The sequence below is a fragment of the Camarhynchus parvulus genome, chromosome 8 (assembly GCF_901933205.1).
Source record: "Camarhynchus parvulus chromosome 8, STF_HiC, whole genome shotgun sequence".
Lineage (NCBI taxonomy): Eukaryota > Metazoa > Chordata > Aves > Passeriformes > Thraupidae > Camarhynchus > Camarhynchus parvulus.
The window spans coordinates 7289382-7303872 of record NC_044578.1 but is presented as its reverse complement, the minus strand read 5'-3'; the positions used below and the strand labels follow the sequence as shown (position 1 = coordinate 7303872).

At 43.6% G+C, this 14491-nt stretch overlaps 1 protein-coding gene across 1 annotated transcript in view; it reads right to left on the bottom strand.

Annotated features, from left to right (window-relative positions):
• LOC115906399 (cytosolic carboxypeptidase 6-like) overlaps positions 1-14491 on the bottom strand; it is a 197538-nt gene that overhangs the window by 112814 nt on the left and 70233 nt on the right. Inside the window, exon 3 of the mRNA XM_030953548.1 lies at positions 11497-11586. Within this exon, the coding sequence (XP_030809408.1) occupies positions 11497-11586 (90 nt within the window). The remainder of the gene's footprint in view (positions 1-11496; positions 11587-14491) is intronic.

Below are 14491 nucleotides of genomic sequence, written 5' to 3'. Positions count from 1 at the left end.
GCTTGGCCTGGCAGGAACCTGCACAGCCATTTCCCTCATTTCCCCCATGGGCACAAACAAGGAGATCACTTTGTAACTGCTGATACACAGAACTTACACTAAGCCAGCTGTAATGGCACCTTTGGCTGCTTCATTGATTTCCACTTTACTGGGTTTGCAGGTTATGCTGCTTCACTGTTCCAGGATTTTCAGTCCTTCCCTTCAGAGTGACTGAAAAGGCACAAGGCAGCTTCTTCCCTTCCCAGGGAGGCAGAGGCACCTGCAAGGCTCCAGTGGCAGAGCAGGGCACAGAGTCTGCAGGCACCATGCAAAGCTGGTGTCACCAGCAAGGCAGCAGCTCTAAAATGCACAACCAGAATCAGAGAGAGAGAGAGAATCCTGTTAATGAAGAGCTGTTTTACCCTCTCCTGTGGTTAATTCTGGGCATGAGAAAGGCAAGAGTGGCATCAGCTTCCTCAGAGGTGGCTGCCTGTCCCCTGGAGACAGTGGGAGCTTCCTGCCTGCTCCAGGTTTGCCCCTCAAAGACACCCAAAAGTAACACACAAGCAAAACCAGAATAAAGCAGATCTCTGTCCATCTCCTCCCTGACAGATGGCATCAAGGTAGTAGAGGCTGAGCTGTTCTAATCAGTGCCAAAGGACAGTAAAACTGAAATGAATGGAATTCCATTTGCACAGCAAAGTCTGGAGCTTCAGTTTTGACAGGCAAATAAAGCAGGGACTGTATGTAACACCTGGACTATTTCTGGGGAAAAGGAAAAAAAAAAAGTGATTTATTAAACAAAAACTTAATCCTCAGGGGAAGATCTGATGGCCAAGAAAATGATGGCTGCATCTGAACTTCCTCCCCTTGCCTCAGAGGTGAAAGTTGTGTATCTGCAAGTTGCTTTCAGTGGTACTGGAGGGGACTTGTTGGGTAGCTGCTTGCACTAGGCTCCAGCAGGAAAAAAGCTTTTTTTCCCCTGTGGTTTATTTTTTTGTCTTATAGAAGAATAAAAAAAAAAGTAATGACCATGTCTCTACATGAAGAAAGAAATTGCAAAAGCTCTGCTCTGCCCCTCATCACTGGAGATGCATCTGTTCTTTTATTTACACTGCATGACATCCAGGCAAGAAAAAGCTCCACAGAAATAAATGAGGGTCACTCTCTGTCAGTGCAGGTGTGCTCCTGGCTGTTAAGCAACAGAGTATGGCATAAGCCCCTATCTGCACTCCTGAGGAAATTTTGCTGTGAAAATGAAGATGCACTGCAGATCCTAAAGGTGATAAGGTGATGGTAATTAGCACTGGAAAGGGAATCATCAGCAACATTTCCTCACATGAGTAGGACCACCACAAGCACCTCTCCTTGTGAAGAAGTGAAATTCTCCAGGAGGGTATAAAAGTACATGTTTCCATCTGAGGAGTATGAGGGAGAAAAGTCAGAGGGATATAAATTTCAGGAGGCCTCCAAGGATTGAGGGAGTTTGTTGTTGCTGTTTTAGGAAGAAGCAGCTAAAAAAACTCCACTATTTCCTAAAGAATTCTGTTTGGAGAGAGTCTTATTGCAAAATCAACTTTGAAGCATATTAAACTAAGAAGGCATAAGATGCTCTCATTCCAGAATAAGAATTGCTGTGGAAATGTTCTAATGCACTCCACATTCACAGTCTGCCTCAGATGCAAATGAAATCTCAAGTGCCAGCAAGCTCCAGACAGAAGCTCTCCCCAAGCACTTTGCAAGGATGGGTTTAAACTCTGGCAGCACTGTGACCACAGCAGCTGATGTCAAGGTGCTCTTTCCCTCATATCCTTGGCCATTAGGAGCATTGCCAGGAAGAAAAATCAGAGTTCACGTGTAACCAGGTGTGAGGACTGTCTAACTTTCTACCTTGAACAGTCAGATTGAATTTTAAGGTCTTAAAGGCAAACTTAACTGTAATAAACAGCCCCTTTTGCTGTGTGAAGGAGCCAGACTTCAGAAGGGAGGGGTGCCACAGAACAGGCTGAGATCCCACTGATCTGCTGTCCCCAGGGCAGGGAATTCCCGCAGGGAAGGAGGGGTGCAGTTCCAAGAGGTTTCCAGCCCTGCTCCCTGCTTCTCCCCAGGAATGAGTGGCACACCCAGCTTTTGGAAGATGGCACCTGGGCCAAGGCTGGGTCGCAGCATTTTCCAGTTTTACTCTGGACTCTCTGACAGATCATGTCCCATTTGATGGAGGGCAGGTGAAGCTCACTGAGGCTGAATGGCGTCTCCTGTACCTGGAATTAAGCACCCTCCTGTTCCCCCTTTGCTGCTATGACACCAAGCACAAGTGTTTCTAAGGGAACAGGACATGAAGCTGATCAGTGTTGTACTAAAATCATCGCACCAGTCAAACTTTAATCACTAAAAAATTAAAAACTCTCAGTGATGCTCCTTTTGGGTAGGTGGAGGCCGTGCTGAACCAGAACTTGCCCTGTTGTCATTGTCTGTGTCACACTTGTTCTGTAGTCACCCAAAGATTTGGCTTGTGCTTGCCAATAATATAAAGCACATCCATCTTTTTAACATTTTACCTACACACTGTGCCACTGGCTAAAAATTTTGAAGTAAACTTTTATAATTTCAAACAAATTTTCACATAAGGAGACCTGCAGACTTCTTCTTTCCTCTTCTTTTAATTGACCACAGATCTTTGCCTTTCTTTGTTCTTTCTCTTCCTCACCACATTGTGTTTCCATCAGTGATAAAGTGACAAAAAATAGAGAAACAAAAAAAAGAGACAGGGAAAATATGAAAAAAATTAAGGTATGAAATTTATAATAAAGCACTCTTTAAACCTGTGGCTTTAGAAAAAAAATACAAATTAATTATTTTTCATCCATCTCCAATTATCTTTTAAATTTAGCAGCAGCAAAGACTAAAGGCATAACCTCCAAGTCAGAGCACAGACACCAGGAGTGTGTTACCATTTGTGGAACATGTAATAAGTAATTTGACCCTTGAACTAACACTATAGGGCACATCTGGAAATTGGCACTTAGGGGTGACATCAGTCACTATGGAACCAAGCTTCCTGGCCAGAGTGATATTTTACAGAGCCCTTTGGCATTGTTCAAATTTCCTCTAAATTTACCCTTCCTGCCTACAAAGTGTTTAATAGAAGTTTGCCCCTGCATTAGGGTCCCAGAAAAGCAATTTGTGCCTACATTTCTTCTTAGGTAAAATTAAGCAGAACTGGTAATGAATGTGCCCCATTACCCTTTCCTTCCATCCTCAGAGCACAGAGAAGCCTCAGCCTGCACTGAAAGAGCAAAGCCAAGCTCTACAGGGCTGCTGCCTGCTTTCAGCCCAAGTCTTCTTCTTGCCCTCCAGACAAGCTTTGCACCCTTTTCTCTGTAAGCTGGAGAAGTCATGGCTCCCATAAACATGTGCACAATGCAAGAGGCACCCGAGGAGCTCGTGGGCAATCTGTGCAGGGGCAGAGGGAAAGTTTAATCCCAGTGCCCTGGTGTCAAAGGAAAGTTTGCAGCGGCCAAGTCCCAGTCACTCATCAGTGCTGGCTGCTCAGAGCAAAGCAGAAGGAGCAGGAAGGTAAGTGCAGGGCACCTCGAGACAAAAGGACTGAAAACAAAATGAAAACAACCCCTAAAAAAATCAATTCAGCCGAACCCAGCCAAGGCAGGCAAAGAACAAAGGGTCAGAAGACAAAGCTGGAAACAACAGACCAGCAAGATGAATATCAGTTGTGAGGAAGAGCCGGGGCACTGCTGAAGGAGAATGGAAAGGACTCAAATTATAAAAACGAGAAGAGATTCCTAATTGTGAATCCTGACCTGCAGCTTGATCACACCCTGCTGCACTGACTGAAAGGGCTCATCTCAGCCTTAAATCCTTGATGGCAGTGATGGTCACATATCCGAGACCTTTCTTTGCCATTAACAGAGCCATGCAAAGGAGATCTAAAGACAGCCCCAAACTTGCTGTGGTTTTTACATCTTTGTCCTGAGTTTTGCATATTTATTTCCTGCCTTGGCCCAGAGAAGATCTGGTTCCTGGGGTAATACTGCTCCTTAAAAGTGCAGGACTTGCTGCCCATGGCCATACAGAGCAATAAGCACAGAAAGGACCCTGATAACTGGGCAGACATGGATCAGCACCTTCAGAATCCACTCAGACTGCAATTTTTAGTGGGAAAACCAGACCATATTAAGGAAAGCCAAGTGATCATGAAGCCCAGGTAATCAATATTTTCTCTTTTTCCTATCCTCAGACATCAGCAGCGTGCCCCAGTATGTACAAATATGATGTGCTTTGCCCTGGAGGGAGGATGGTAGGGCTGGGAGGAAATAATCTTTAAGCCCATGTTATCCAAAAGTATGAGCAGTCAAGAAACATTGCAAAACCAGGATGTTCAAGAGATTAATTGGGCAATCCCACATGGAGACAAAATAAATTTGCCTGTTGTTCTACAGTGAAAGCCTTTCTCAACGCTCCCCCTTGAAGACCAAGGGCTCCTTCAGCTCTGTGATTACTCCAAAGAGGATTAGTTCAGCAGAGCCAGTCAAAGGCCTGCTCTGGGCAAAGGGCAAACCAAATCAAACAAAGCCACTTGACATTTCTGAGCTGCACAGGCACAGCTGACCTTGCTGTCCCAGGGCTGAGGAGCTGCTGGGAGCAGAAGGATGAGCACACATGGGTGGGCTGGAGAGGGGTGAGCCTGCCTGAGCGACCAATTTTCTGCTCCTGCTACTGCAGATTGAGCAGAAGAGCTGGGACAGCAGCCTCTGCTGCTGGTGGGGAGAGATGTCTCAGCCACAGATGACAAAGGTTTCCAAAATTCTGGGTTTTCCTCTGCAGTTGCAAACAGCAACAACCAGCTCATGCACGGTCCACCTGCACACCCCGCCACCATCACACCTCTTCTGTGCAGGAATTCCAGAAAACACACTTTGTAAGGAAGTGAATCACATGACTCTACAGGAATTTAAATCATCATAAATTTCTCTGAGGAATTTAAATCATCATAAATTTGCTCCAGCTCAGGAACCCAGGTGTATAACCTCTCATACCTGCCTGATACCACATGCAGTGAATTGATTCAAAGCCTGTGGTACCTTGTAGCAGCCACGCAGGGTAGCAGGAATCCCTCTAAGAGTTTATTTGCATCAACACAACTTTAAAAGGAGCTTTTATTTCCCTTACTCCAATATGGATGCTTTAGTATTCTCAGAACAACCTCTCTTTCCTGGGATACTGCACACTAAAATCTCATCCAGGAGATTTACAAGGGACAGACAATAGTGGTTTTCATGTTGCTTTGGAAGCCAGGGAGAGTGTGTTTCCCTTTGTATTAAAGCTTAGGAGCTATGCACTTGAAGAAAAAAATCTTGGTGGGAAGGATGAATGCAATTTAACAACTTTAAGAGAGCCCTGCAGCTTGTTTTATGGTTGGGCTGTTGAATTCTGTTGCCTTTGTTTGCTTCTCATAATTTGGTTTCCTGAAGTCCTGTAAAAGAGCCCATGAACTGCAGCTCCTGCTCACCACGTTCCCTCACTGCTCCTAAATGCTGAGCTGCTCCTGAAAGCACAGGAGTGTTCCCATCCTCCTGAAAGCACAGGAGGGTTTCCATCCTCCTGAAAGCACAGGAGGGTTCCCATTCCCATCCTTTTCTGACACAACTTGTGCATGTCATTATCTGGATGCAGAACACCATTCACTTCGTGGAAAGATTCTATTCTTCCTTTGACCAAGAGCAGTCAGCTCTAGAGTGGAACTCTGCACTAGGGACTGCAGCCAGAAAAGATTTTCATAGGATGCCATAAATATTGAAAGGGAATGGAAGCTTTGTGTCTTTATACCTCAGAGGGTGGGGTGACAAGAGAGTATAAAAAAATACCCTTAAAGTGGAGCTTCTGTGTTGCTCAGTTCTCTTCAGTCTCAGCAATGCAGCCACAAAGAGAAACACTGGAAAAGGCTCCCAAAAAAGCCATTCCTGAACCAGAGAGCATTCATTCCTTGGCTGCCTGGCCATGGCAGAGTCCCCTCCTGCACCCAGAGATGCCTTACAAACACATCCAAAGAGGAATTGCAGACTAAGCCTTTATCCATATGCATTCCATTCACTTGGAGCCTAGAAGTAGCCAGGACAGCATAAGTGTTTGCTTCCATTCTCTTTCATTTGGCAGAGAAGGCAGAAGTGAGACTTGACAGTAATACAACAAACATGCAATTACAGGATTCCTATTCCCTGAGGAATGGTATTTTCTTTCCTCCTCTGGTAGGAAACATAGCTTGGAAATGAAGATGAATTGGCTTGCTAGACAGAGGAATAAAACAGATCAAGTGAGATGCAAGCCATGCATTTATTCAGATGCACTTTCAGGCTGATGGGAAATCTGGCAGATGATGTCCCCAAGCTTCTGAGGACCCAGTCATTGCCACCACAGGAATTTCTAGGTGCACTGCTTTCTTCTCCAGTGCAGCTGCTGTTCCCAAAATCTGCATCTTATACCAATGGCTACAGAACTCAGTTTCTTTCCCTTAGAAGAAATTTATACCCTGGAGACAGCTAAGCAAGGTCATCACCTCTTCTCCTTGAGAAAGGTTCTTTTCACAGGTAAAGCCAGAATTTACACTTGTACATAAAGCATGCCCTGGCCTTCAGTTACTATCACTTATGTCAAAAGATTTATGCTTAATAAAAGAAACAGAAAAGCAGCTTTTAACCCTGACAGTATATTCCTCCTATTTCTTCATAAGAAAAGACAGAGTTTGGGTAAAATTCCAAACAGAAGAAACAGGCTTCACAAGGACCCTTCTCACACTTAAGACTCTGTTTCCCACAAGAAATAAAAACCACAAGTCCCAAACACATAACAAAACAAAACAAACCCCATAACACAACCTAAAAAACCCACCCAAGTCACATTTATTGTATTTTAGCAACTTCACTCTCCTAGCAACTCCCTTAGGTTTCCTGCAGGATCAAATTCAAAGAATTTGAAGGCACTGCCTCCACAAAATGAACTAGAAAACAGTTTTAAGAGGCCACTTTGGAGTCTGTCCAGGAGTTAAATCCTTCATAGCACCTGGAGCATCCTGGTGACATAGACAGCGAGTTCAATTACCCACTGGCCCAGTGAGTTATAGTGCAACATCAGGACTTGAGAGAAAGCTGCTGGGAGACTTGTTTTCAGGCAGTCTGCTGCCTGCTTTTCCATGCTGCAAACTTAGAATCAAAATTTGTACAAGTTTTCAGATTTTTTTTTTCCCCCTGCCCTCTGCTGGTGAGAGGGTGAGGGTTAAAAATGCAGACAAAGAACGCAAACAGAAAATCAAGAGACCTTGCCCAGTGCAATCTGTTCCTTCATTTCATATCACCTGATTTAAGGTGAAGCAAGAGGGAGCATTCATTTAAGCAGCTATACAGAATAAAAAAAGATTGATTGAAAAGTAATTTTTTCTCCATTTCTTATGGAAAAGAGTCACAGGTGTCTGTTTTTCTTATATTTCCTTTTTAATGGCTGTTCCCTTTTCAGCCCATAAGATTCAAGGTCAGCTCCAGGGCAAATTACATTGAGCCTGAGATGCTCAGCAGCTTCAAACACAGCTGTGGGATTCCCCTCCCTCCTGCATTGCACTGGGCTCTCATTGTGGCATCCCAGCCTGGAAATCCCTGTTAGGGGCTTGGGGTACAAATTTTCATTTCTGCATTTAGACAGCATGGTGGATGCCACGCTGACAAATCAATAAATGACATCCTACCAATAGAACATGCTAAATCAGTGGGTAAAATTCATGTCTTGGTACAGCTAGACATGTTTAACCTTGGAATTACTGACTGCTGGCAAAAGTCAGAGCATACAGGATGAACTTAAATGTAGGAGTGAATCCTAAAACTTTCCATGGATGTGAATAGTGAGGGACAGTTGCTTTTCTCCCACAAAGAATATAAAATCTAGCAAACATTGGAAAGAAAATAAGACACTGAGAATATTGGGGGCTAAAAATACCCCTATTGACAAGCATTGGATAAAATCCAAGCCTTTTGAAAGCTGCCTTATGGCCAGTGTTTAGAGGGTAGGGGCTTGCACAGATTATTAGTGCACACTGTTGCCTGACATCTGTAAGAATTTGTTTATTTGCCTTTACAGTAAAGTGTGGAAGAGAAAACAGCCCGCATTTTCTTAAAGGAAAATACTGTGGGGGAGAAAAATGAGGAAAAATATCTAAGAAAGGAAAATAATTTAAACCCACATCTTCAGAAAAATCCCTCAGAAATCTGAACAGCCCAAGAGAGACGAGTTCAGGCTGTAAAATGAATTTGCACTTCTTTGTGCTCACTACAAAAGTCCCTCCAGGAGCAGCAGTGATTCCAGCAGTTGGTTAAAAAATGGTCTATAATCAAAAAATGTAAACAAATCCTCTTAATCTTGGGCCCTACTCCTACTTATTCATTCCTAGGAGGGGTGCAAACATCAATGCTCATGGTGACCATCACCATCTGAGGGGGAGAATACCACCCTGCCTTTGGACTGAAAGGTACTCATGTGAATATTCTGAATATCCTCTCTGATGCCTGGGTCTCCATTTCCAGCCCTGAGCTCCACCACCAGCAGTTAAGAACCACCAGGAAAACTCCCTAAAAAGGATAACCATTGTACTAATTCTTAAAAGACCAAAACAGAAACAAAAGGTTCTTAATCCATCTATTTATGAAGAGGCCCTCCAGGGTTTTGTGGCAGCTGCAGCATGTGTGAAATATTACAGCATTTGTTTGTGACTGCTGGATGAGGTGCCTGATGATTCTAAGGAGGTCTGGCTACTGCTGCAAGCACTCCACAGCTGGAAGGTGACAGAAATGTCTGTCCAAGTTTAAAATACCTGCACATTTGCAGCAATGAAGGGCATTTGTATCCAAAACTCAGTTTTCAGTGGATTCTTCACAGTAGAATATGAAGAAGAATGACAGAGAAATTATTTTGAACAGAGAGATGACAAGGTTTTTTCTTCCCACACGAATACAAAATCCTTGCTTAGATTCATAACATGTGGGTAAAGTGGAGGACAAAGGATCAAAAGACAGGCACAAGCATCTCCTGATATATTAAAGCCAGAAAACTTGCTTCTCAGAGGCCTTGACTAGTCAAAAACAACAACAAACCCAAAACAAACAAAAATGACCAAATGCCCCCCCCAAAAAAAAAAAAAAAAAAAAAAAAAAAAAAAAAAAAAAAAACCACCACCAAAACCACCAAAGAAATGGGGCCTGTAATAGGTAGTTTCTGCCAGGCTCCAGGAAACTCCTGTTTGGAGAATACAGCTAAAAATCCCTCAGCAAAAGCCAGGCCAAAGAGGGCAGGAAGGGAACTGGCCAGCTCAAAGACAAGTAGAAAAATGAGTAAATAGTCAGATATTATCTCCAGGCTTTAAAGAAAACAGTGACTGAACTGATTAAAACCAAAGATCAATAGGAAAAAGTGAAAAACAAAAACTATAAAGCTTTTTGCTCATTCTCTATTCCCCTACGGACTGATTCTCCAAGCTTGGACAGTCACAGTTCTGGTCTTCCATCCACGAGATGCTGCTTGCTCCTGGGGAATCTTTGGGATCAGTTTCCAGATCTTAATACTCCAGGTGGTGAGCATCATCAAACATTCAAGAAGAAATCTCTCCACCAAAAAAAAAAAATAGTCCTGACACGTTCCATATGCACTGAGCTGGCATCTGGATATAAAATCTGCAACACCTAACTATGCCAAAAATCTTCCTGAGACTCCAGAAATAAAATTCCTAAGTGTGCCCTCAACTTGACTGCCAGAATGGCCTTGAAATGTTTGACATTTGCACTTGTCTGGATGCTCATTCTGCACCGGAGGCCGCTCTGCCTGCTTGGGGCAGGGGCTCAGTGCAGAGCCCAGAGCCTCTGGGTCCAGGAGTCAATCAGGAGCTGTAACTCAGCCACAGCAAGTTTCTCATGTGCTTCTCCAAAACTCCTATCTTGATAGCTCCTTGTTATTTTTCTTGTATTTCCTGCTTTTTTTTTTTTGCTTATTTGTTTGGGTTTTCTTTGTTTGCTTTTTGCTTTTTTTCTTACAAAGCATAAAGTTTCCATGAGACAATCAGAGCATGACTTCTATCTAGCTGTTTCATCAGGCTAGGCATGCCACACGCTTTTACACATCCTTTTTTTTTTTTTTTCCTGATTATTTCCCTTTTGAATAAACTCTCCATTATCAAAATAAAATAACATCATTTACAAAGCACCACCTCAGCAGCATGCCTCAGCTTTCATTTCACAGGGCTATGCCAGCAGCCACAAACAGAATCAAAGCAGCCAATTAAAAATCCATATTCATTAACAAACATCATGTGTGCTATAATGCCCTGCATTGACTGTGGCACGGCAGGGGATGGGAAACTCGCTGAGTTTTCCTGCTCTCAGTCTGAAGCATTGTTTCATTAGAGGAAGGGTTTTACCTTTGCTGCTCCAGGCCAGCAAGGAGAGTGTCCTGCCAGCCCGCGGGGCTGGGGCAGCACAGGGAGAGGCTGCTGATCTTTTCCCTCAATGATGCCAAACACAGCCCCTTGCCAGGATGAGGAGCACACACAGAGAAGACCATGCACGTGTGCCAGACCCTCCCCACCGAGGTCTTTGGGCGCCAGCAGGGCCCATGGCAGTGGAGCCTGTGGCACCATGAGCAGACAAGGTAATAAACTCTGCATATGCTTGATTGATGCAGCTCATGGGCTCAGCAGGGCCAGGTCCAAGCTGCTGCAGCGAATTACCAAATTGCCCTGGCTCCAGGGGAGCTCCTTTGATTTACACCATCAACACTTCACTGCTGCAGACAGTCACACGCATAAGTACAATATTTCAGACCTGTACAATGAAGTTATATGAAGGCGTGCCAGGGTTATTTATTTATTTGTACCCATGAGCCAAGAGATTTACAACTCTTTATAAATACAAGCTGGGCAATTTGCTTTCTATTTTTAGCAGGAATGCTTTGTGCAGGAAACAGCTGTCAGCCACTGGGACCTGTGCTCCTCACAGCAGCAGCTTCAGACAAAGAGAGGCCTCTTAGAATTCAACTGGAGAGCTAGGGTCACTGCTTTGTGATGGAAAAGAAGCTGGAGATGGTACACAGCAAGAAAAAATATAAGCAGTTGACAGAATAAACCCCAGAAAAATGGGCTGGAAAAGCTCTAAGAACCTTTACACAAATATGTTGCGTATGAGTGTGACTGTCTCATTCTTCCCAAACAGCTTCAGAGCCCAACTCTGTCCAATTCTGACCAAGTTCAGCAAACCTTCACAAGACTTGGAGCCAATCTATTCCTACAGCCTCGAGGAAAGTGAGCAGCTGGGTATTAGATGAGAGACTCTGCTGATATCCTGATATCCTGATATCCTCACTGTGGAAAAATCTGTCCCGTTCCCTTTCAGAGCCAAAGCTCTCCCCACCAAGCACATGCACCAGCAGGAGATCAGATCCCAGCAGATCTGCCACCCCGGGGCAGACACTCACCTTGGCAGACGAAGGAGGAGGGAGTTTCCCCAGGATGGACCCGTGCTGTGATGAACACCACTTTCTGTTCAGCCCCTGGACGCAGGTTTGCTGCAGCAGAAAAGGGCAGGGGACAGAGGGGGGGAAAAAATGAGAGAAATTAATATTATTATACTGTGCCTCAGATGTAGAAGCAAACAACTGTTAATTTCTAAAATACATCCTTTCATCAGAATTGGTCACACATTATAAACAAGCACAATCCCTGACCAAAGGGGCAGAGTCACCAGGTCTCCTTCCCAGACTGCACAAGGGCTGCAAGACTAATGACATGCAGCCAAACCTGCAATACCAAATTTAGGTCTCTTTTTAAACCGCAGGATTTACTGCAGAGACTTTAACTGCACTGTAATTGTGCTCTCACTCGTGATAAATGTCCCCCTGGGCCACAGGAACAGCACTGGGACCCCAGTCAAGGTAGAGCCAATTGCACCCTGCATTACACTTGGTCCAAGCCTTAACAGTGCCAGGCAATGGCAAAGTGCTACAAATTATATTTATTAGGCTTTGCTCTGGAGGATTTAGAGGTGATTTTTAAAAAATCTGTTAAGCGTTTGGGACTGCATCCGCTCTAACTGAAAGAAAAGTTAAAAAAAATAAAGTATAGAAAAGAGACCAAGATTAAATCCAGGAACTTTCTCCAGTGAGGGCACGAAAATGTGCCACTTCCCCTTCAAATTGCAGATAGGTGGAAGACAGATTTAGATCCCAACTATGCTGAATTTAACGCGGGTTAATCCCTCAGTTTTGAAACCACACCACTTTGGCCACCTGCTTCAGCCATAAACTACGTGGGTCAACCAGGATCCTTCCTTTGTTTGTGCTGTGACTGCACTTAATAAACAGCAAATGAAAATTATGCTCTTGCAAAATGGGTTCTGGGAATTTTAAAGACTATAAGAGGTCAGGACCTCAGTTAGATGGCTTATCTCAACCTGAACACACGCAGCAGGGGTAATGTTAACACAGCAGGCTCCTATTGCTAGAGACAGTTTAAATCTTTGTTTTGAAGTAAAAAGTTTACAGACTGGAAACTAAATCCAAGTTGTTGTTTTTTGTGTTTTTTTTTTTTTTTTTTTTCCTCTTTTAATTAGGTAGATGTATTGCACACATATCCAAAGTCAGACTTTTATTTTTGAAGATGTGTGAGAGTCCTCAAGACCATAGCTTAGTTAATTTTTTTTCATTTCCCAAATTCTTAGAAGTGCTCCATTTTCCCCAGGGCAAATCACACCTTACAGAACTATAGGAATAATCAATACATTTTTTGCTGTTCTCAGGAGACAATTGCAGCAGGTTTCTTCTTTTATTTCCTTAGCATCTCAAAGTCCTGCAGCTGCTCTCCCTATAACTCAGCCATTCATTTGTTCTCTCTTACACCAGCTTCACCATCCTCTGATGTTTTTGAACGCCAGAGGCAAAGAAATATAAGAAAGAAAGCCTCTGCCAAACCCAGCAGCTGGTGGGGTCAATTTTCTCAGCAGAAGAAAAGTGGGAGGCAGCAAAAAGGAGCACAACCCCATCAGCTAGGAGTCGATGACCATCCCACATCATTTGCATTAACATTAAGTAGCGTGGGGAGAAGGAGATAAATCACCAAACCAACTTTAAGGAACAAAAGGAGAAGGTTGGGTTCACTTTAGCAAGAGGAGATGAGTTTTCCTCCCCTCTTGGAAAACCAGCATTGCATTAAAGGGGCTGTGGCACAGCACAGATGTGATGCTCAGCACTATGACTGCTCTGGGTCTGGAACAGCACTGGTCAGGAATCTTTTGGACAGAGAATTGGTTTGGGGTGTTTTGTGGCATTGGCTTTGTTTTCAATTACAAAATTGTTGTTATTTATGCTTCATAACATTTATTAGAATCATTATTATGATCAATAACTTTCACTATGCAAGTCTAGTTTAATTGCCACAAGTCAAGTCTGCTTTGCCCCCAGTGGCAATTAGTAAATGATATCCTTGTCTTTCTCTTGACCATGAGCCTTTCCCTTTTATTTTCTCCCCCTATCCTGGATAAGAGGGAGCAGCTGTGGGGGCATCTGGCTGCTAACCAAGGTTAACCCACTAAAAAACCTCAAAACACCCTTTCATTTTTTAAATTAAATGTTACATTAGAAATACATCCTATTTTCTACTTCAGGATTGAAAAGATCAATCAAAATTAAGAAGATTAGAAGTGTATAGCTTTGCTTAGTAGATGCCAAAAGTGCTTAAGCAAAATGACAGAAAGGCACACTCCATTTAGCCACAGCTTTGAGACTTGTGGAAATGCAGAGAAATCTGTTGTGGTACCACTTTTACCCTTCTGAACACCATAGCAGTGAATCTTAGAAACAAAACTCTTTAACAAAACAGGTTTTTTTTGGAAAGAAAGGAAAGTAGACATGTCTGGAATGGTTCCCTTTTCAGTTTCTTTTGTGGAACGTATATTGAAGATTTAAATGAACATTTTCTCTTCCCTTTGAAGGCTACCACTATCATCATCATCATGGATAATATTTGCCTTGACTTATGACTGAGACCTAAACAATCTGTCACTGTGTGTTACACCCCAGTGTCCTGCTACTCACCCACTGCCATCCTGCCCTGCTCAGAGGAGAATTCCCCAGAGCAAAGCTGTGGAGATCTGAGACGCTATTCAGAACAATCAACACTAACCTCAACACCTATTCTGGCTCCCCAGCAATCACAGTAGTGGCAAACACCAAGCAAATTTCATACTGAAAAGGAACTCAATGAGCTGCAAGGAAGCAGCTCAGATCTCTCGTTCTGAATATCACTTGTGCTGTTTGGTCCTCAACCCATGTTCCTTCCCCTCTAAAGCTTTGGCATGTCAAGCCAGTCACTTAACCCCACTGGCAACACTCCCTCAGCTCTCACCCAGGAAACAGCAATTTCCACTCCTGGTTGCTTATTGTGCTGCTGCAACTAAAGCAGGGTCGCACAGAAAAC